We start from the raw sequence: 24034 nt of genomic DNA, 5'->3' as shown, positions 1-24034 counted from the left end.
CCAGTATTGTGGGAGAACTCTGTCGCTACTCAAATGCTGTAACGTAATTTATACCGAGCTAGCACCGTCATTCACGTCCACTAGAAGTTCTTCTTTTTGCCATGACAGGCTCTGATTCTTATCATAGGTATGTGATATTATGGAAAGGGTCTCGCTGAAGGAGAAGTCTCATTCTGAAATCTCGCGAGGTTTCCCAGAAGACAACGGAGGAAACGAGAGTGCCGGCCAGCCTGGGTTTGTTGGAGTGAATAAAACATAGTTTAGTGTGAGAGATTTTTTAATGACATGGCTGAATATTTAGACGATTTCAACAATGTGGATAAGGTCTTTGATGGCCGTCCGTCACCTATTTATATGAGCAGATATTCACAATAAGACTTGTCCTTGAGCGGGTCTCGGCCACATTATCAAACAGACTCATTTTGTTTCTTCCTTTCCATAATATCAGACATTTATAACACAAATCAGAGCCGATCAGCATTTTTAGAGGATGTAATGTTACATCCACGCCGGGGACGACATGGACAAATAGGGTCCAGGTTGAAAAATACCTCAATACCAATTTTTTTATTCCTGAACAATTGTCATTCTTGTTAATGCAAAACGTAGTAAACTAGCATGTCATGCTGAGCAGATAATCGTGACCTCAAAACCATTTGAGAAGTAATGTGAGAAAGCGTTTTGGATTCGCCACCGAAGACAGAAACATCATGGATAAAAGGTGAAGCAGAAAAGGAACTGCCTCACTGTAACGTAATCTTGTAGAGATTATGTTAATTCTAGTTAAGGATTAGCCTTTGAACAACTTGATTTCTTCAGTGACATACCTTGCTGTCGGTCATGAAGCAGACGTTAGCCGAACACTATTTACTGGTTACAACCTCTTGCATCCCTGAAACCTCTCTGTACGCTCCTCCACTCTTCTCCCCCCACCATGCGTACCTTAGTCTTCATGTCGGCCTTCTGAATAGTGTAGCCGATAATCTCACTGTTGCCGTCGTCTTTGGGCGGCTTCCACTCCAACGCAGCATTGAATCCCCACACATCCACGACATGCACAGCAATGGGAGGCCCGGGCTTTTCTGGTGGGATTCGTGAGAGGAGACGGAGATAAAGTTGGAGGATTTGGTTACGTGTAGCTCGTTGAGATAACTAACTGTCTTCCTTTCCTGTGTCGACACGGAGGCGAGCTTTTAGATGGAGAGAGATTGATAACGTGAAACAGGAAAGTCCCACAGAGAGAAATAAATCAACATTCGCAGTGGAAGAGACTTGGCAAAGATTGACAGATTAGCAGAGCAAAAGACAAAGGTTCAAGGAAAGGTGGGGATGCACACGTTATGAGAAAAAACTGTGTTGGTACAGAACTGCCAAACTGAGAAATAGTCCAGAGCAGAAGGATGCATTGTGCTTATCATTGCTCTTTCTGTGTGGGCTGCGCAGTGCAGAACGACTGTACAACATGGGAGTGTGTTTGCCATTAATCTCCTCTGCGGAGTACAGTAGGGAAAGTGAGCAGCGCGACTGTTTCTGCCCGGTAATCCTTCCTGTTCTGTCTCCTGCCGAAACAGTGCAGTGACAGATCAGCTGAGAGGGTGCCGATCAGAGGAGTGCAGCCTCTCATTAGCTCAACCTTCTCGGCAGAGGAAGTGACAGAGTAGCCCTCAAAATCCAAACCTAATCCCAGTCTACGCGCACATAATCCCAGTGGAGCCCCGCCAAATAATCCGCCCGACACCCTGACCCGGGGAGACGAGCCCTGAGATGAGGAATGAGCTGGCGGCCGCGGTGGCAGTGCAGGAGCCAGGATTAAACCGGAGAGAGGAATCAGAGCTTTGATGATTTGCTACTTTGAGCCACAGATCCCTGGGAGTATGAAATTAGGAATTATCATCAAATTTGAAGGGGAAAAAAGATTTGGGCTCAAGCCATCATCCCCTTCCAAACAGGTTATTAATCGGGTGACTTGTGAAGTATGAAGCGCACGGCGTCCTGATCTAAAAGAGGGAACAGGCAGCACCCGCGGGTGGAGCTGGGATCGGTGCCCGTGACGGGACTGACCTACAACCTGGATGTGCACGTCAGCGCTGGCCGTCATGTTCTCGATCTGAACGGACAGCGTGTACTTCCCAGAGTGGCTTCTCTCTGACGAGCGGATGAAGAGGATGGTGTCCACTTCACTGGTGCGAGTTCCCACTGTGTTGTCCTCCAGGAGAACGCCATCTTTGGACCAGGTCACGACTGGGTGAGGCTTACCCTGCAGTCAGAGGTATGGAAAGGGAATCAAATGAAAGTACTGGACAGAATGGACAGAATAGCATGGCGCTAAAGGTTTGTCAGTTGGCTTGTGATCATTGAAGTAACATTGATATGATGTATGACTGGTGTATGAAGGAAGAAACCTAACAGGAAGTAAACATTCCTAAATGTTTTTATTAGGTCAATACACAACCTCATGTATTGATTGATGTATTTTACACATATTACTGTTTGTTTATTTCTTTACAATATTGAAATCTAATTATTTGTCCCTCGATATATTTCGTTTTCATTGATCTACTAAATACACTTATTTTGTGTACCACAAGATAACATGCGATCCGATCTCAGAGAACCTTTCCAAGTCTTTCTTTATTAGTCAGATGTCTTTCAAGTTTTGGCATTGAAATTGTTTGGGGCATCCTTTTCCAGGTCTTTCAGCTTTAGTTCAACCACATATTGCTTCAGTGTGAAAGCAGCAGTTGGAACATTCTTCGTCCAGCTCTTGGATAAGATGACAGAGCTGTGGGTGCTCTTTTCTCCCAGGGGAGCGTCACGTAGCCACGTCCTCCGTCTCAGAACAGCTTTTCATCTGCTTCTTCAAAGTGGAGCCGTGGCTCCGTTTTTCTTGTCTGTTTTTATTTGTAACAATGCTTTCCCCTTTGCTACTTATGGTTAGCTTCTTTTTGTTACCAATGTCATGTTGCAGGTTGCTTTCAAAAAGCTGTCATGCTCCCTGAGGCCTCTCTGTTCCTACGAAGTTTAAAGATCTGGGTTTCATTTTACAAGAAGAAGAAAAATGCCCCGTCACATTGCAGCTATGTGGTTAAGCATTTGGTTATTTCACCTCTCCAACACATACAAATAAAGTGCATGTGGACATGATATACAGAAATGAGCAACCGCATATCTGCTGCTGATATCTCTTGCCTGTGGTTTTGGTCCATTTTAATTTTTTTACTTGACTTTTTTAGGTATTTTTAGGCTGATTAGTTCTAATCGAAGTTTAGCAAAACTAGGTTGAAAATGAGTAAATACTGTTTATTTTTTTTAATGAAGCAAAACTGTTCCAAGAAAAATCACAATACTGTATATACATTTGCATGCATGTTACTTCCTGTTTTGGGTTCAGCCTGTTTTGGCTGTTGGGTTTAAATTAGATCTTTCTTAATGTTAAGACAAGTTTGGTGCAACGTGATTTAAAGTGAAACCATGGTTTAAAAAAAGGATCTTTGTTGGTGCGACCAAGACTTTCTTAGAAATGCTTCAGTCTGAAATAGCCATTTAGTAAAAGTGTGAACCTAGTAATCTTTAAGCACCTCATATTTTGCCACTCTTGGCGTAACCGGTTGTTCTCTGCTTTTGCAAATAGAACAAGAAAACCAAGAGCTTGGCCAGACTCAGACTAACCTGAAAGGGGATGACCAAGTTCACCTTCTCCCCCACAAGCTTGATGAGTTTGGACCTCAGATTGCGAGGCACGCGGATCTTTGGATTCTCTGGGTAGTCGACACATGAGAGACGGAGAAGGAAAAGATAAGTAGAATGTGAGTGGGTGGCGTGGGGGGAATGTACATGTAAGATGTACCGCATGTGCATCTTTTACATGTGTAATACTAGGAAGATTAGAAAGCACACAGTGGAATTTTTCCTTTTTGGATGCAGGATGTGGTTAAGAAGTAATCCATGTACTAAGACCCAACGCTAAGCATGATAATTAGATGTTGTTTTTTGGCAGATCGTCGTTACTGACTGGTACCAAAGCTGGGAAATGTTCAAGCTTCATCGTTCAGTTGAATTTCTATAAAACATGACGGCTTGTTCTCTTACCCACGATCTCCCTGATAGTGACGGCCTGGGCGAGAGTGGCGGGAGGGCTGCGCCCGGCGATGTTGATGGCCACCACTCTGAACAGCATCTTCTCCCCCACTGGGAGACCCTTCACCCTGTACTGGTTCTTCTCCACTGGTTCTTCGTTGGCTTGCACCCACTGATCGCCTGAGGAAGGAGCCGTCAAGGAACAGGTCAGAAAACCAGAAGCAATCCAGAGATCTCTGGATGATGTAGAGAAACTGCTCAGGGATCAGGCGTGTCTAATTGACCATTTTTACGTTGCACATTATGCTGATTGCATTGAAAGCCACGGGAGATTTATTGCACAGAAATTAAAAGTGATTTCTGAAATAATGGGTCCTTACATTCAGATGGAAGTAGACAAAAGTAGACTTATTTATAGTTTACAGATTTTACCAGCTTTGGTTGAAAACACTGCATATCAGACTTTTCACTTCCAGCCGACTGGTTATAGAATGAAAATCTTGAAAAAGTGTCTAGGACATGGAGACGACCCAAAGACTGAGCAATACCGTACTACAGTGGAGATAGTCAAGAATGGGGCTTTTTTTACAACATGACCTCACAAACTAATTAGTTAATGATGATCTTTGGTAGTGAACGTAATGCCTGGTTGCTTTTGCTCTTGTGACGTTAGGGCTGCTATGATTTGACAGTCGCTAGTTGGGGGAGGAGTTTAGCTAACGTTGCCAGGTTTACTTTGGCTGGTGTATCCTTCTTTAGCATGACTTTGTCTTGTTAGCTAGCAACAGAGACAAAGACAGTTACGCTGGAGGAGGATGAACATCAACCAAAACCTAGAAACCCAAAAGCTGTCCTTAATAATACAGGTCTTTTGAGCATTGTCAGCCTTAATACCCAATTTATTTTTACATTAGTTACAGCGTATAAACTCTCTAAAATGCTTTTTTTTTTAACATTAGTTACAGCGTATACACAAACATTTGAAATACTACGATGCCAATATTTCACATCAAAACAATTCACACCAGTAATGATGTGAATTTGCAGCAATTTTTCAATAAAAGGTTTGAATAAATGTAACTGTTGTATAACAAGTTACTGTAATCAACTGTCTATTTGAGTTTCCTGTTAGTGAAATGCTCTGAGTGTATTTTCTTTTGGTAAACAGTTACAGTGTAAATGTCTCGGGCTTTTACAGTGTAAAGTAAGAATGGAAGGAGTGGAACTGATCTGTTCTTCCTTTGCCAAAGTCGAAACAAGTAATAAAGTTTGCCGTCTTTGTTTGGACTGCGTGGCCTCTTTGTTGTTGTAGTTCATTCCGGAGAACTTCATTGGTCGATGCTTTAATTAGCGGTGCAATACCCCGGAAAACTCAACCCTGCTTCGTAAGAAATAACGCAATCGTCCCATTCTGTGTGAAAGTACTCATGACAAAAAAGAATAGTTCAAAAACAACATATTGATGTAATCTTACAAATTAAACGTTCACTGTGTGTACAGGCCTTTACTATGAAGTGCCAAAACATTTTGTGTGTACTTACTTCCTTCTATGCAGTACTCAATGATGTAACCGTCGATGCCGCCTGCTCCGATTTTCTCTGGAGGACGCCACTTGAGAGCACAGGTAGTGTCTGTCACATCATCCACTATGAGACGGGTGGGCTCACCGGTGGGGGCTGAGAGAGACAGGAGCTAATTAATACGTTAATACCCAGTGTAAATGGGATGGGAGGTAGGTAAAGCTGCCTCAAAATGAGCATTGTGTGAAAAGCCTCTGTTAATTAACCATTCTACTAATGATAAATGGCAACGCACCAATGGGCATGAAGGGCTGCGAGTTTTCGCTGGCCTGAGAGATGCCAATGGCGTTGACTGCAAAAACTCTCATCTCATAAAGTACACCTTCAATCATCTTCTTAGCCTCATATGTGGTGGACTCATACACATCAAAGTTGAGCTTAGTCCATCTGGCTGAGCCGACCTTCCTCCTCTCCAGCAGGTACCCTGGAGGAAGAACATACGGGAGTCATTAGAAATATCCTTGTTCTGCAGAAAGACGTTCACATGTGGTAAACAGAGTGGATACTGAACTGCTTTCTCCAGGGAGGTAGACACAGGACCTGAACATTAGCCGCTGTCTACGTTTCAGGGGTACCTTTAATGGGAACTCCGCCGTCAAATGCAGGAGGGTCCCATGTGATCGTGCCAAAGTCCTCGCCAACTGATGTGCATTTGACATTCTCAGGAGGGTTGGGCATATCTGGAGAGGCGGGTTAGATTTGTAAATGGAAAGAGAGGAAAGATAAACAGATGGAGACAAGAGAGAAAGCATGATTATGGCATAAGTGTTTTTTTCAGGTGAACATCACATCCTTAGCTTTGCTTTGACCCTAATTCAATTATTCAGATTTGTCTTTCACAGCAGTGGTCATACCCACTTCCCTGTCAAATAACGTTGTAGTGTCATGTAAGTGATTTTGCAGCAGCACATATGTAGCCAGTTGCAACAAATCCAGTGTACGTTCACATTACACTGCTTATCGTAGAGAACGGCATAGTTTCTCAAACTTAAACAAATGTAATGATTCAATACACATGGATATGTAAATTGTAGTGAGCTGGCTTTGGGATAGACCTAAAATTCCGATGATTTATGGGTTTAAAAGATGGCACCAACTGTAACAATTTTTCATTAATGTCATGATCAAATCTCATTTCAAGAGCGCTGTGCCGAGTCGCAGGAAAAGTAGAATAGGAGCACAGAGAACAGAACATAGGTGAAAAAAAAGCAAAAGTGAGCAAAAGCCACTGACCCACAATCTTGACCGTGAGTTCAACCTTGTCCTCTCCGACGGGGTTAGTCACGGTGATGGAGTAGCGGCCCTCGTCGCCTTTCTCCGCCCCCTCAATCACAAAGGTGCTCAGGGTCTCCGTGGACTCTACGCGGACCCGTCCCTCGGCCGCGGACAGCACCTACCGCACAGGGCGGGACAGGCGAGAGACACGGACAGAGCGAACCAGACTGCTGAAGACAGTGGCCACATGACAGGTGATTAAACCTCTCTTCATGTTTCATTCTTCTTTTGTGCTGCTCAGTGACTAACGTCGGCATGCTCTGATTGACGCACAAAGGTGGAGAGTATCTGACGTGTGTGTGTGTGTGTGTGTGTGTGTGTGTGTATGAGGTGAACGGTCAGAATCCTCTCTGTTCGTCCTCACTTCGTCTCCTTTCATCCAGCACACAGTGGGCACCGGCTCTCCTGTGATCTCAACGTCGAGGCGAAGTTTGTTTCCAGCCACCACGATGATGGTGTTCTTGCTGCCGATGCCACTGGTGTCCAGGTGTATTTTGGGAGGGTCTTTCATCGTGAGCGCGAGAGGAGAAGACAGGCAGAGGGAGGTCAACCAGGTGAGAAGCGTCACATACTGTACAACCTGTACCTGATCGTGCCACTTGCAGTGTCCCGAATCAAACATACTTATTTTATGTAACAAACACACTTATTTTATGTAACAAACACACTTATTGTATGTAACAAACACACTTATTGTATGTAACAAACACACTTATTTCATGTAACAAACACACTCATTTTATATAACAAACACACTTCTTTTATGTAACAAACACACCTATTTTATGCAACAAACACACTTATTTCATGTAACAAACACACTTATTGTATGTAACAAACACACCTATTTTATGCAACAAACACACTTATTTTTATGTAACAAACACACTTATTGTATGTAACAAACATACTTATTGTATGTAACAAACACACTTATGTTATGTAACAAACACACTTATTGTATGTAACAAACACACTTATGTTATGTAACAAACACACTCATTTTATGTAAGAAACACACCTATTTTATGTAACAAACACACTTATTTTATGTAACAAACACACCTATTTCATGTAACAAACACACTTATGTTATGTAACAAACACACTTATGTTATGTAACAAACACACTCATTTTATATAACAAACACACTTCTTTTATGTAACAAACACACCTATTTTATGCAACAAACACACTTATTTCATGTAACAAACACACTTATTGTATGTAACAAACACACCTATTTTATGCAACAAACACACTTATTTCATGTAACAAACACACTTATTGTATGTAACAAACATACTTATTGTATGTAACAAACACACTTATGTTATGTAACAAACACACTTATTTCATGTAACAAACACACCTATTTCATGTAACAAACACACTTATTGTATGTAACAAACACACTTATGTTATGTAACAAACACACTCATTTTATGTAAGAAACACACCTATTTTATGTAACAAACACACTTATTTTATGTAACAAACACACCTATTTCATGTAACAAACACACTTATTGTATGTAACAAACACACTTATGTTATGTAACAAACACACTCATTTTATGTAAGAAACACACTTATTTCATGTAACAAACATACTTATTTTCGACCCCAACCCAGTTTTTGGTGTTCATATATTGAACTAGTCCCTGTGTTTCTGTGAGCACCCTCGAGCAGCACTACTTGTTTTCTGCACTTTTCTACTTTAAGACTAAGTGTAAATTATACCTTTACTTTGAAAACTGCGACATTTCTATTTCTCTCATAGATCTAGCATACTCTGTAAAGATAATGTGGTTCAAAACAACAATGCTCACCTTCTCTGGGAACATATTCAATCTTGATTTCTGTGGGTGTAAAACATATGAATGAGTCTTATTCAGATACGCTCAGCTCATCAGATGCTTCATGTGTTGGTTTTGCGTGTCGCTCTCACCGAGGAAGTTAAGCTTAGCGGAGAGAGAAAACGCGTAGCCGTCGGGGACAAACGTGTAATCTCCAGCGTCCGAAGGCTCCACTTCATCAATCATCAGCTTGTGGGTCCTGGGGGCATGTTACCAGATGTTACCAAGGAGACGACACTCGTTGTGACCAGCAATTATGCGTCAGACTGTTGCCGTAGCAACATACTCCACGAGGCGATATCGCAGACTGAGAAACACACTAAATGGCTTTCACCTTGTGTGACCGCTGTTGTCTTGGCCTATCTCCTGATGGAGGGATTACTGAGAGAAACCCCAGACCCTAGGGGGGGGAGGGGTGTGCAGATGAGAGTGTGTGTGTGTGTGTGTGTGTGTGTGTGTGTGTGTGTGTGTGTGTGTGTGTGTGTGTGTGTGTGTGTGTGTGTGTTTGTGTGTGTGTGTGTGTGATGGCTCTGACAGTGAGCCCCAAACAACAGCCTTTTTTGACATTCAGACATTGATTCAATACCTTCCAATGTGTGTGATTTTGATGCGATCACTGGACAGGACTTCCACGCCGTCCTTGAACCATTTCCCCGTCACTTTCTCGTCAGACACTTCACACTTGAACACGGCCTGTTCGGCAGCCTTCACTGTCAGGTCGGCGATGCTCTGAAGAATCTCCAGCTCCTTATCTGAAGCAAAGACGTCGACATAGATCAGTAGCACGCAGACGTTTGTTTACGCAGACAATTGGTCCGGCCGGTGTTAAGACAGCGTTGTGTATCTATGGGTTAGAAATGCATTGCAGTCTTGTTATTACATGGCAAAGTCCAGCAAGGTTGTATTTCTTCTTTATCAAGAAAAGGGAATAGTTTGATATTTTGAGGAATTAGCATTATATCGCTTGTGTTTAAAGTAATACTCTTGAAGATTTTCAGTAAAATGAATGTCCCAGCAATGGTTGGTCATTAAGAGAAGTGGGATATTGATTTTTAGCGAACAAAGAAAAACGATAGATGATGAATAATCTGATGTCACACTGTTTGGATCTCTGGGAAGTGAGATCCCAAAACACACCTGCAATTACTGTTTATCGCCATAGGGGCCGCAAAACAGACCAAAAGAGTCCAAAAGAGACCAAAAGAGACCAAAAGAGAGATCTTCCAGATCGTACAAACAAAAAAAGTGTAAAAACGATACATTGCTGGTCGATTACTTTGCCGGGGGGATAACTTCCTGAAATCTAGCGAGCTGTTCTTACTGTTCAGTCTTTAAGATCAGCACAACAGCTGCTGGTTGCAGCTTCATACTTAACAAACACACATGACTAACAACTGAATTATCACCCAAAGTCTCGAAACAGTCCTTTAAAATGAATTTAATACCTTGTGGGACATCTTGGTGTGCACCTTATTCACAAAGTCTATGTCTACCTCGTCTATCAGGTTGCAACACCACGTTCATATTGATCAGCTTGTGTACTTTGCCTGGAGTGTCCACTGAGGACGGACATTTTCTCACGCTCTAATCAATTCGAGAGACTCGTCTGGCTCTTACTGTAGCGATTTCGATAGCCTGATGTCTGAGGGGTAAGGTAAGACCCAACCATCAATCTGGGAGGCGTAGAAGAAAATTAGCATGACGAATAATGTGATGAACTACTGATAACAGGGGATTAATGGAGTAATATCAATCATGGGATGAGTAATGGCTAATTTATTGCTTCCCATGCTTGTCAGGATGCAAAACATCAACATGTGCTGATGTGTAAATGTCCTAATGTTCCTAATTAAACAGCCGTGTCTGAAATACGTGTTAGCGAACTTTATACAGCAGCTGATGCTCCGCAAATATGTATTCTCACTTTAACAGAGAAACCAGTACCTTCAACCTCCAGTTCTGCCTTCGACTCGCCGCCGTTGGTGAACGCGTGATACATTCCAATATCCTCCTTCGTAGCTTCATTTATGATCAAAATGTGTCTTATCCCATCCTTTTTAAACCTGTACTTTGAACCTGCGGTATCCCTGTTCAGCTCAACTCCATCCTTCATCCTGAGGAGACACACACACACACACACACACACACACACACACACACAGACACACACACGCTTCAGTGACACTTAAACACACAGAGGAGGGAGGGAGAGCTGATTGACATGTCGGCAATGTTCTACATGGCTAGAGCCTTCAGGGATCACGAGGCTTTGGTATATTTTTCAAAGCGGTGCAGAAGGTGAACATTTTCACAGATATACTTTTGGGTTTTAGGAGCTGAGTTATAAGAAATGTAAAAGTAATTTTTCAAAAAACATAATATGTATTTTTTCAACCATATTGACTGAATGTTTGTGAATGGATTCATTAAATCCTGCTGAGAACAAGCGCTTATTCAGTGAAGACAAGCTACTGCATACTGGCTTTTTATTTCCTCTATTTTTTCATGTTTTGTTTATGTTTATAAACTAGAAACTAGATTAACATGGGCTTGTCAAATTGATGAAGATTGTAACACTCAAGTGCAGATTGGAGGTTCCCCCCACTTTTCCTGGATCATTTTGCAGATAGGAGGTTTTTCACTTTGGCCATCATTATGCATTTACCACTCACCATTTGACGTTGGCTCCTTCCTCGGACACCTCCACCTCAAACTCCACCTTCTCTCCCACCACGGTGTGAACGTCATCCAGCAGCTTGGTGATGGTGACCGGAGGCTCTGAAGACAAACGCAAAGCTTTGACTCAAACTCTGGAAACAGCAGCGTGACACTGAGTCATAAACATAATCACCAGAGAAATACTGAGGAGGACGAAACATGTGCTGGATGAACAGCGCTGGTGTTTGAGTAGAGTGAGTCAGGCTTTTATGTTGTACAGTGAGTGAAAACATACATCAATCATTGCTGGAGTCCTAAATACTACTAAATTCTACTACATGCAAAGTCTTGATTTCCAATGAAGTATCGGCTGGGTATTCAGTTCAAATCAAGCACAACAGAAGAACTTTACCTTACTAATATGGGAAGTGAATCCTCATTATTGTTTATTATATGGATTTGTCATGACACTATTACTTATGTTATGTTTAGTTGTGGATGTAGATCATTTTGTTTAATTTATGACTTAATGTGCAATTAAAAAATAACAAAATGAGACATTAATTAGAGTGTTTGTTTCACAGGTGTGAAGAGTTTTGTCTGATTTTGAATTCACTGTATATCAATCAGAACTTCATTAATTAATTAATCGGAAGCTCAAGTTAATTATTTAATCAGAAAATGAGTTATTGATTTGAAACATAAAATCCAGATCTAGACAAAACAACTTTAGTTTTTACTTTGTTGACGAAACTCATCTTGGAGTAAACGTCAGCTGTAATTTGGGTATTTTTGCATCTTGCCTCCTCTGGATGGGTGGAAGGTGGCATGTATATGAGTGTTCTCCATAAGTAGGACAGACAGCACACAGAGCACAACGTACTCCTACAATCTTTATCAGTGCCACAGAGCACAGCCGTCTTGCAGAGGTGGAAGGTGCCTCGAGTCTCCTGAGGTGGTGGGAGTCCCATTGTGTAACCACACGGTGTGACGCTCGGCGCTTTGCTAGCCTCGGCTATTTGTCATCGTCAGCATCCAGTCCTCCCTCCGGGCATCTCAATTCTCTTCAACCTCAGCTCAAAAGAGAGCCATAGAAACATGTACGATGTGACTGTGGGCCTCACAAAACGTTCAATGAGCTCAATGTCTTCAGCGTAATTTGTGGTTTATTTGTGTAAAAAGATAAATACTTTTTCCCTCTATTGAAATATGGAGAAGACCCAACTAGAAAAAATACGAGAAAACGTGGACTGCACAAATGGTTTAAATGAGCAAATAATGGGAGGAGATCATTCTCGTAGTTCTCTGTCTGAAAACAGCCTGGGCTCAACAAATGGTGTATGAATAACACCCCAAGTTTAATTCATAGTATGACTGCAGGAAGTGCTCTGAAAGTCAGCTGAAAGAGTAGAAAGAGCGCATATGGAGGTCGGGATGGACGGATAGACGGGTCAAACAAACACAGGACTGTAACGCAGGAGACGGCTGTTTGTGTGAAACCAAAAGTCAACCGTTGAATTATTTACATTGACTACTTCTGCCGTACGCAATTTCATTTATGTAGTAAATGATCTTTTCCGAAAAAATAACATAAAATTGGTTTGAATTCCCAATGTTGTTTGAGACTGCAACAGTGCATCCGTATGTGACGAGTTGGGAGTGAGAACGGTGCGTTTAATGACTCGCGGAGAAATGTAAATGCGAATGTTCCCATGAGATCATGTTGCTGAAAACACCTTCAGGAGTCACTTTCTGTAAAGACTTACTTAGTAACTACTTACCATTTAGGAAAAGTGAAGCAAAGCGACTACTTAAATAACTTAGTGTAAGAACATTTACATAGAGATTTGTGAGAGTTGAATTTGATGTCATTCACTTCACACAACACGACACAAGACAGAGTACTTTTCTTTAGTAATATGAATACTAGTTTATGGTGTTGACTAGTTGTCATCTACTGAACTCCCCACTGCCTTTAGTGATATCAAGATGAGTCAACAGCGAGGTGCTGATGTAGATGTTTGCAAACAGTGACATGAATGATGTTTTTTATCGACACAAACACTGAAATGAAGTGGACACACACACACGGACACACACTGCTGTAGCTGCATGTCTGTGGTGAAGAGCTTACCCTTTCGTATGGCCTCTGATAATGTAAAAGCAGGATGGGCAGCGGCGAGCACACAAAGTAAAGCATGGGATTAACGTAGAAGCAGTTGACCTAATTACATCTATTAAAACCTCTCATACTCACACACACAAAGGACAGAGAAGAGGCCACTGAGATATACAGTAAACCTATATAATTGGTTTACTGTATATCTCAATGCATCTCATACAATATAATATAAAATAATATAATATAGTATAATATAAAATACAAATAATTTAATATAGTATAATATCATATAAAACAATGTAAATAGTATTATATAAAATAATATAATATAAAATCAAATCAAATAATAGCATAAAATAGAATGCTTGTCTATTAAAACCAAGAGATTTTTATCATTATCATTATCAACAATACAAGAAACATTGAATACTTGTACTTGAATATTTTGGTATAAAATATAAATATACCTTATATTACCACATCATATTAATATTTAAATTGAACACCAATCACAGTGACCTTCAAATATTCACATATCATTCAACCTCTGATAAATGTGACAGCACATGAATATGTAAAGCACGACAGCAGTGATACATGACAATAACAAAAGCAAGAGTTGCACTCATTAAGGATGAGTGAGCCGACAACCGGCTGCAGCGGCGTGCTACTGTGTGGCAATAAAAGCATCGAAATAAACAGATGACAAACAGACACACGAAGGGAACGGAGCTGTCGAGCGTCTCTACGCTCAAATGACAGCATTTGCTAAACCGAGCGGAAATAAACCGTCTTCCGGCTGAAAGCAGGATTCCTCCAAAGACAGTGACTCATATACCTTTGACAAAAACCTCCGTGAAGCACTTCTCCTCCCCGACCACGCACTCGTAGGCTGCGTCATCAGACAGGTTGCACTTGTTGATAGTGAGTGTCCGCTTGTTGCCCACGCTCTCAAACACATACCTGGATGATGGGGGAAGATTATACGAGGAGGATCGAGAACAGACGCGGGGGGAGAGAGAGACAAAAAAAAGAGAGAGAGAGAGAGTGAGTGAAAATAATGAGTAAGTGCTTTCAATAAATCAGATGCATGGAGGCCTGAAGACGACGAGAGTGATTCAGTCACAGACCGAAACAAAGAGTCCACACATTCTTGATCAGACCTTCAGTATATGCTCCCACACACACACACACACACACACACACACACACACACGCACATTTAGGCTGCTGTATGCATGGTGACATAAATCAAAGCACTACCTACAGTGACGCCACAGGCTCACCATCATCGCACACAACAGAAGGTGTGATGGGAAATATTTCCATGGTTACAAGTGTTCACATCCCTGGACAACATAAGGTGGCAACTGCTATTCACAGGAAGTTTAACTTGAATAGCAAAAAATGAGGCAGTAAACTAAAGTGGGAATCATTTTAAATAGCATTCAATTTGAACTTGTCTTTTCGCGTTTATGCTTTTCGTACACATGTAGGTCTTCAGAAAAGAAGAGTACTAAGCACCATGGCACCTATATAGGGTGAGACAGACCTGACACTTCTATTTTTGCTGTGTTTCAATCTTTATTTACTCTTGACCAGTAACATATATACTGATATTTACACATATGAACACAATCTCACACGTGTACCTTTTATTATAATACCAGAATTATTCCACTAGCCCTAGTGGTTGCAGAGATACACCCTTTTTAGTTTGGGTATGTTATTTCGAGCAGAATCCTAAAGAATACCTCGATTTTTAAAAGGTTAATTAATTCAGGCTGTTCCCAGACAACATGTATAGATATACAAGTAAAGAAGTATAATTTGCCTCACGTTATGGTGAGCCAGGAACGGTACGATAAAGAGTGACAGAGACTGCATCGAGAGGAGGTTGCTGTGGATGGATGGGTCCACAAACTTTCACTCTGAAGACCGCTGTTCGTGTCCAGTGTGCAACCAGAATTTAACAATCTGTAACATCCACACTGAAGTAACATCACTTACGTATCCGTTTCAACCCAAACATTGATTTGAACTTCTATACTTATGTGACACTTCTTTCTAAGTATGGAAGTTACATACTAATAACGTCACTTTCATAAGTACTGTAACCCCAACGTTGATTTATTTGTTGCGTAACCTCCGTACTTAAATAACGTCACTTTCATACGTGTTTTAACCCAAAATACGGTCTTTTCCGAAACGCAGCAAAGTCATTTTGTCCCATAAACATAAGGTTTTGCTCTTGCACTGTTCGAAAGAAAAGAAATGCGACACGTATGTGCCTCAAGTTTATCCTCAGTGTTCCCCGTCTGTAACTTGTTCTGTGGCGGCTCTCCATGCAGGTACTGAAGGTGGGCGTGGCAGAGGCCGGGTGAAGCGCCTGGGAGGCTTTGTTCAGGAATAAATAAGTCCCCTCTCTCAGAGTAACTGTTTAATCAAACAGGAAGAGGTCTGCCTTACACTCAATGAACAGCATTAAGCGACTCAAAATGGCAGCTGGTGGAGCCATTGAAAAAATACCACTCGCAACAGCTGTAGCCTCTTGAATAGAACAGCAAAAGAAGCCTTTGAAGGAGAAGAAAAAGCAAAGTGGAGGGCGAGAGACTCTGAGGAGAGCGCTGCAGGCTTAAGATGCTCAGAACTAACATGTATATCTGATGTGAGTCAGAAAGTTTGTTCCTAAAGATTTTTAATAAAAACAATTGTGACTCATCTCGGTCGGTTTCCAGTCCATGTGCAATGCCAATGTGGAATATTCCTGAACAGCTCAGCTGTGTGTGTATGTTGCTCTGGACTCTCACTGTAACATCAGCCTAGCACTCCGGTGAACATGTGACGGTACTGGCAGCTTTACAGGAAACACACATGAATTGTGGAAATGCACTTCACTGTGAAACAACCTTTAACTTGGATAAAGTGCATTTTGTCCACAAGATATAAATGATGAATCTGAAGCACTTACTTATTCATCATTATAAATAAAAAAAATGTATACATACATATGTTTTCATGTATAATATTTTTTATAAAAAAATGAGGAAAAGGTCACTTGTAGGAACCCTTAGATAATGTACAACCAACAGTGCAGTTCCAGTGATGTCCAGAGTGTTTACTGGCTCTGAGTTTCTGTCATGGCCGTGATCCCAATGTCCTCCTTAAGGCCCTAAACCCTGAACCCTCAGGGACCTAACTGATGTCACCTGTTAAAGGGTTGAGTGTGAGAGGCTGCAAAAGGCTTGAAATGTGGTAAATACTAATGTGACAGCGCTTTGCTGCGACATATACCAACACCCTCAAATGTCATGCGCAATTGTGGTTATTTAATTTATAACTTGTACTCCCTGATTTGAACGTCTTCCAGGCTTGCCTCACAAGGCGAGCGTTTCCACGTTTGCACGGCTAACACTGGTAATGTCATATTACTAAGAATTGTGGGTAATTCCCTTGGGCAATGTGTGTAGAAGTGCAGACTTCCGGAAAGTGTTTATAAATGGCTCAAAATGTCTGTGAGAAACCCCTCAACATTTGACAGGACAGTTTGAGACGGGTATCTCTCGTGTCTCCAGCTCTCCCCTTTCTGCCTGGCTCCTCCACGACTTGACTCATTGATTGCTGCCCAGCTGATTCACCTGTTCCAATCCTGCAACCCATCTACTACTCAATGTGCATCAAACCTGGTTCTTCGCTCATAATCCTCCAGATGATTGGACCTCATGCAAGAACATTTTGATATTCTTATCTTAACTTTCTCTTGCATTTCTTCGTCTCGGACCAGTGTGCCACGTCAGATTCAGCAAACACTCTTAAGTTTGGATTACTCAGTAAATGACCAGCGTAAACATGATGAATGTCACCTGTGTGTAAATGAGTGTGGGTTCATGCAAATTGGTAATTTGGCATATAATATAAAATAGCAATATTGCAGTTGATTATGTTCATTTAATTGTGGGAACCCAACATTTGAATAATTTAGCAGCCCTGAGCTCCAACCAGTCTCACTGCTATTTGCCTAATTTTGTTTTTCTGGCTGCACCAATTACCTAGACAATACATGTTCATATAACATTAAAGTATAGTAAAGTATTGTTTCGTAGAATTTCTTGTATAGCATGACTTCATGGAGCAGCAAGAGTCTCAAGGTACTGTCAGTCACCTGAGTTTAAATGTTACAGTTTTACTGTTAACAACTTTTTACTACAACTTTGGTCACTTGGTGTCCTAGTATACCCCTTCAACATATACATACTGCTCAGTGTGCATAGTGGTAATTTGCTTACTTGGCCGACGGTTTGATTTCCTGTCCGTTTTTGAGCCACTTGATTGGAGCGTTGAAGTCGGCCAGCTCCACCGCGAGATGGATCTTCTTGCCCTTCTCCACTGAGTAGGCTGCTTCCAGCTTCTTCAGGAAAGCTGACAAGAAAGAATCCGGTAGAGTTCATCCACTGCTTTAACGGCCAAATAATCCATAAGCGCCAACCAACAGTGAGCATATGCTAACACACATTCCACCTGTTGTCCCCCCCCCCCCTCCCCCGAGGCCTTTAAACGGTGCTGGTATTTACAGCCTGCCGCATTAAACAGCTCTTGTTTCCCGGCTGCCGCCTCGCTCTTCGTGCACAGTCTTCTCTTGCCATATAACACCTCTCCTGTCTCTTCCCTCGCTCCTCACCGTCACTCTTCTTGGGCTCCACCTTCTTCATCTTCTTCAGCCTCTTGAGCAAGCCCCTCAGGTCTGTGATGCCATACTCAAAGGCGATCTTCTCGTAGTCGCAGGGCTTGGCGTCCTTCAGGATTTCCCACACGTCCACATCCACTTCTTCTACGACCTTTTGCTTCTTCTCCCTGAGGAAAAGAACCAAATGTAAGAGATCCAAATTCAGTTTATTGTGTATGTCTGTGGCTGAAGTAGATGGTCGTACCTTTTCTTGAGCAGGGCACTGAAGTCTAGCTCACCAGCATCCTCACCTGCATCTCCACTGGAATTCGAAGAACAGAAATCGAGGGTGATCATCTTGGCGCGTTACTAAATCTGAGCTATTTACAACACTGCTGAATTGGCTAGCAAAAAAAGAGCATTGGGAAAATATACATTCATTATAATACTCTCATCCCACATTACACAGAGCTATAAATACACAGAAATGACATGAACGTTATAAAGCAAACAAAGCAAACAACACAACAGCACATGGTGGAGTTCTAATGAATTGAATTAGTGGCTGTAGTTCAATCTTACCCTTTATTCATCCTGTGTTCAGAGGGTTGCAAAAATAGGATGAGTGAGAACATAGAGCAGAGCGTTTGATGAGGACTACAAGCTACCATCATGCCCTGAATTCAAGTGACAGACAGAAATCACAATAGACAAGCACATGTAAGCAGGAGACATGACACAACTAAGCTGTAAGCAAAATACTCTTGTTCAAACCCAAACATATTGTAGTCTAAATCAGCACAAGTGAGCGATTCATGTGACGGCATGGCTGAAGTAGCTGTTTCTATAATGGAAGTCTGAGAAATAATCAACGCACTCGAGATTCAACATCAAACTTTTTCCATGCAGAATCATGAGAACTTTCGAGGGGCATAAACCCTTCCACACGCACATCTCCAAGTGATAAGAAGATGCCACGTGTTTTTGTGTCATCAGTCTCCCTCTTGTGCTCAACTAGGTGACGAGAACTGTGTGTGGCACACGCCAATAAATGCCTCCAGGCTCGAGTGCTTGTTGTTTTCCACAGTGAACAGTTTTTTCTGGCTTTGTCGAGGCTCACTGAGCCCGTCGGAGAGCAAGATAAATGCCAATAAATTCTAAGCAATTCCGAGTGATCATGTTCGTCGTATGGGTGAGCGGTTCATCCAAGGATAACATCCATCCATGTTGCCCTTGCCAAATCCCGTAAGCAAGTAAATTCTCCCAAGGTGATAATGCCCTCGTTCTCCGAGTGGTCGGGCGAGCATGAAAGCGATGCGAGCCGTCTACTGCGGCCACGGCGACTGCTAGGTTTCAACCTACTTGAGCACTTTTGAGAGATTCTCGAGCGCTGCATCAGACAGCGTAAGATAACGTATACACTAAATGTGTTTAACTGCAGTATTTCTTTCTGAATCCACACTGAAGCTCAAAAAAAAAACACATTTTCCAAAGCTGTTGTGTTGGAGTTCACATGAAAATGGGAATCAGGGGATTACTATAATGAGCTTTTTTTTTTATGGTGTGAGCATGTGCAGTGAGAGCAAAGCACAACATGCTCATCTCTCTCTCTCTCTCTCTCTCTCTCTCTCTCTCTCTCTCTCTCTCTCTCTCTCATACATATTATTAGAAACACTTCACCGAAGCTCTCTCTGCAGGAACTGGATGCTCATCATGAAAACAACAAAAAAAATGAAATGCAAACAGTGTTTTCCTCCAAGTGTCAGTGCAGAGTGATAAACACACGCACCATGATTTAGATATGTGTTGATGCAGAGCCTAAAGGAGCAATATATGACAACCAGAACATTGTTATAGCAGCAAAGGATATTGGGGAGTAACATCTACCTGAGCAGAGAATTACTGTCCCTCTGTGTGTCTTGTAATCTGAATGTCTGAATTTCTTTTTTTCTATTTCTATACAGTGTTCATACGTCATTTTGGCTAGCTTTAACTACTCTGGCCGGGATTGTCTAGGTTCCAAGGTGGGTGTCCCTTGTCCCGACAAATACCGTTAAACATAAAATGTCCCTATATGTATTGCTCCCTGTGAAGGCTTTTCAGCTGGCCACCCAGTCTCTGAAGCAACAATGCAATGAAGAAGAGAACAAAGCCTGTTACTTCAGATATGAAAGACACATTTAAAGGCATTAGGAGTCAATAGGAGTGAGTATCCTAAATATTGGAGGCAGACTACATGTATTTGCTATTGTAATACATGTTCAGAGAAACACACAGATGAGGAATCCCTCGCTTACCTTTCGAAGGTTGAGCTGCATGGCGTTAAGAACATTCATTATCTCCCCAGCAACATACTTACGTTTTGACAAACTTTTTTGCTTTTTTATTTATCAAACCAACATCCCCACCCCCGCCCCATTCGCCCTCTCTCACTTGCATATCAGCATTCTGCAAATAAGCACACTAACATCCTGTCTCAACTAAATACGATGCTGCCTTTTTGCCTGTAGTGTCTCTCATCTTACCTGTGCGTCTCTGCTCGCGCTCTAACGAGTGAAGGAAATTATATTTTTAAACACAGATTACAAACATGGAGGCTCAAGATCTCAGTGTGAAGGTGTCGGCTGATTTACGATCACACAGGACGTGTACTTACAGCCCGAGCAGCTGAAATAAATAATGAAACACTCATTAAAAAAAGCTACACAGTCACAGGATCCACAGATACACTTCACACAAGGCAGAGACAGAAATAGACAGTTTTTTTCTTCTTTTTTAACTCTCTTGAGAAACTGTCACCGAGACATGTGACGAAATAAATGAGATGCTAAACCATGAGGGACTCCAGGTGAACCAAAACACCCAGGCAAGCAGACGCATTGAGACGTGACAGAGCGGGCGAGAAGACAGACAGACAGACAGACGGACGGACAGACTTGTACAAAGTCGCCGATAACTGAGGGATAGACAGACACACAGCCGGAGACACTCGTTGAGACTGACAGATGCCCACAGGCAGCGATCTACAGAGCCGCATATGGGAGACAGTGTGACGGCGGGTGACACGTTGAGTAGACCCTCGCCGGCACTGACACTCACGATCGCTTAAACGACTCCAAGATGTTGTCCTGCTGCTCTTCTTGTACGGCTGAAAGCAGACAGAAGGAGAGAGGCTGGTGAGAGCCCGGCTAGGTTAATTCATTACACAGCAGGCTTGAGCGGCAAAGGAATAATGGACTGATGACCTCGCTAGGCCACTAAATGATAGGCCCTAATGTGTATCACACTCACTGAGTTATTGGCTGACAAAGCCAGTTACATAGTGCCGGTGGATACGCTGAATGGAAGATGACAATAATGAGATTTTCTGTCTGCAGACCTACCCTGCACGGAGACTTCGAATGTGCAGCTGTCGCACTTGTCTTTGGAGGTGACCTCGCAGCGGTAGCCACCTGCGTCTCCATCCACCACTTTGATGATGCTCATCTCGTAAGTGTAGATCTGACAGAGAGAGAGAGGGATGATGTGCTAGGAAGACACACAGTTAAATGAGCACACACTCAAACACACACACACACACGTACATGCACAGATCTGCGGTACGTGCTCACAAACACGAGCTCAGAATATACAGACAACACACTTTGACCAATATAGTTTCACCATCTGGATGATTGTATCTCTAATTAAGCCCCATTTTCACCCAGAAAGGCCTGGTTATTCTCATCCCGGGACAACTTTTCAAGGACCTTAAAGGTTCCCGTTGCGATGATGGGGCAAATATGTTGTATGAAAAGGCAACATGACATGTAAACACACTCTGCAGTTCAGTGTGCTCGCCTGTTTCTATTAAAAAATAGATTGTGTCTCACTGCACTGACATTTACTGCTGCATTGTATTTGCTGATGCATGGTGTAATTAATAAAATGTAGGGAACTGAGTCTGTTACCAGGGTAAATCATCTGTTGAGTGAGGAAGTAACAGGAAAATAACTTGTATTATTCTCTCTTTCACAGCTCTGCCACGCTGTCCTTAGCTCTCTTTCTCAAGAGCAGAGAGAAGCAACAGCAAAGACTAATTTTACTTTTCATGTTATGAAACAAAGACAAATGCTCTTCCCTCGTCCTTTAAAGGTCCTAAATCAATAAACGAGCACTTCCTTGTTTTAAGTATACGAAGCGGTACACTAGTTGAAGCCGAGGCGCTCTCCGTGTTCAATCCATCATGGTCATCCCTGCAAACCCCATCCCGAGAGTTCATGTACTTTGAGAAAGTACAACACAGTTATTAGAGGGATAATGTAACTTAATATAACGTCATTAAGACGCTGGTCTCTGCGGTCGAAGCGCACAAGTTCCTCGTCCTGAGAAAAGTTCCTGTGGCCAAAAAGGGGCTTTAGTCAGCTGGTTGATCGATACCATTTGTTTGATTAAACACTCACTCAAGACTTTTTTTTTTGCAATTCGAAATGATTTAAAAGTCTACAGTTTATTTTTGTGGAATACTAAATGCGCCCATCTTGTGCATAACTTGCAGTGTATTTGTGTCATGGAAGTGGAAAATTCTATTAATGGGGAAGTTGTTAAAATAATAAGTGATAGGTTAGTAATAGTTTGCATACCGACAGTCTTTTACTCTCACAACTTAATTTAAAAGTTGAGAGTAGCGTGAGACACACGGGCTCAGTGACGCTGTGCCGAGGCACAAGGTCTGTGCAAAGTACAGATGATCCTCTGGGGACCATGAATATCTCAAGCACACAAAAGATTCATGGAAATCCAGTTGAGTTATTTTAGTCTGAACCAAAGTGGTTCACAACAATGACATTGTGTGTGTATTAACACATACACACCTTGGTGTTCCTGTCGTAGACCTCTTTGAACTGCAGGTGCTTCCCAGCTTTGCTGCCCAGGTCGAGCCACTTCCCCTTCAGCCATTTCATGTTCGGCTTCCTCGTTAGGTTTGAGGAGTCAACCTTCGCCACAAATTTAATGTCCTTTCCTGCGAGGGAACAAGAGTGAGACACAGTAATTAATTCAAATAGATTAGCTGACTGTATTCCAACAGGAATCCGGCACTAAGTGGGCAAATCGTTTAATTTTGGATATAATTCAGGACTTTTATGGCGGATCCTCTTGCCAGACCTTTTGTTGCTGTGGCACTCTCAGGCCTCTCCACGAAAATGCTGCTCTGCTCGGACAGCTGATGATCCTCCCCTGGTACATTCTCTGTGAAGGGTGGTTAATAGATGGATCACAAAGGGCATATTAAAGCTAGAAATCATGTTCTAGATACCACACAACAAACAGATTGTAGACAACAACAGAAGACCAAGCAAACCACCGAACCAGTCGTCTTAGTCGTGATGCTTTCACAGGGAAATCTATTTGCAGATGATTTGGGAAGACCTCATACGAATCATTCTCAAGTCTCAAACCACTAAATTCCCCCCGCTGAGCTCAGGGATCTATTCTGTCTGTACGGTTGTTAAGCACTACAGCTGAGCAACAGTCTTTCCATAAGTCAAAAGCATTCAGCGAGTAATTCCTTTGCTGTTACACTGCGTAAACCATTTGGGAACCTCTGATAAATGACAGGCGACCAAGGAGCCCCCTGTAACAGACTGGCCCCAGGGAATAAAGGAACTCCTCACATCCCCGCTAAAGACATCACATTAGGGTCGACTCTCTGCAATCGTTCTGCCACCCTGACAGAACATAAGCTGAGGCTGTACACTCTTATCTCAACGATAAAAAACCAGAGAGTCTTTTATCCGTTCACTTGTTTCTTTTGCAAGT

General features: G+C 42.2%; 1 protein-coding gene across 1 annotated transcript in view; it reads right to left on the bottom strand.

The window, feature by feature from the left end:
• The window catches only part of mybpc2a (myosin binding protein Ca), a 28323-nt gene extending 4647 nt beyond the window's left edge, over positions 1 to 23676 (bottom strand). The window contains exons 1-22 of the mRNA XM_079233794.1: positions 23381 to 23676; positions 23089 to 23237; positions 21619 to 21736; positions 21335 to 21383; positions 18501 to 18557; positions 18251 to 18423; positions 17859 to 17991; positions 14411 to 14535; positions 11465 to 11570; positions 10737 to 10906; positions 9379 to 9544; positions 8885 to 8991; positions 8766 to 8795; positions 7297 to 7436; positions 6891 to 7050; positions 6233 to 6337; positions 5893 to 6081; positions 5619 to 5753; positions 4090 to 4257; positions 3670 to 3758; positions 2062 to 2257; positions 943 to 1082 (exon numbers count right to left, since the gene is read on the bottom strand). Coding sequence (XP_079089920.1) covers positions 943 to 1082; positions 2062 to 2257; positions 3670 to 3758; positions 4090 to 4257; positions 5619 to 5753; positions 5893 to 6081; positions 6233 to 6337; positions 6891 to 7050; positions 7297 to 7436; positions 8766 to 8795; positions 8885 to 8991; positions 9379 to 9544; positions 10737 to 10906; positions 11465 to 11570; positions 14411 to 14535; positions 17859 to 17991; positions 18251 to 18423; positions 18501 to 18557; positions 21335 to 21383; positions 21619 to 21736; positions 23089 to 23178 — 2646 coding nt within the window. The 5' untranslated portion in view covers positions 23179 to 23237; positions 23381 to 23676. The remainder of the gene's footprint in view (positions 1 to 942; positions 1083 to 2061; positions 2258 to 3669; positions 3759 to 4089; positions 4258 to 5618; positions 5754 to 5892; positions 6082 to 6232; positions 6338 to 6890; positions 7051 to 7296; positions 7437 to 8765; positions 8796 to 8884; positions 8992 to 9378; positions 9545 to 10736; positions 10907 to 11464; positions 11571 to 14410; positions 14536 to 17858; positions 17992 to 18250; positions 18424 to 18500; positions 18558 to 21334; positions 21384 to 21618; positions 21737 to 23088; positions 23238 to 23380) is intronic.
• Positions 23677 to 24034: the final 358 nt, after the last annotated feature.

This window comes from Taurulus bubalis, assembly GCF_910589615.1.
Source record: "Taurulus bubalis genome assembly, chromosome: 17".
In the NCBI taxonomy this organism is placed as follows: domain Eukaryota; kingdom Metazoa; phylum Chordata; class Actinopteri; order Perciformes; family Cottidae; genus Taurulus; species Taurulus bubalis.
Note: the sequence above shows the minus strand (reverse complement) of the source record. Positions and strands in the feature narration are given on the sequence as shown.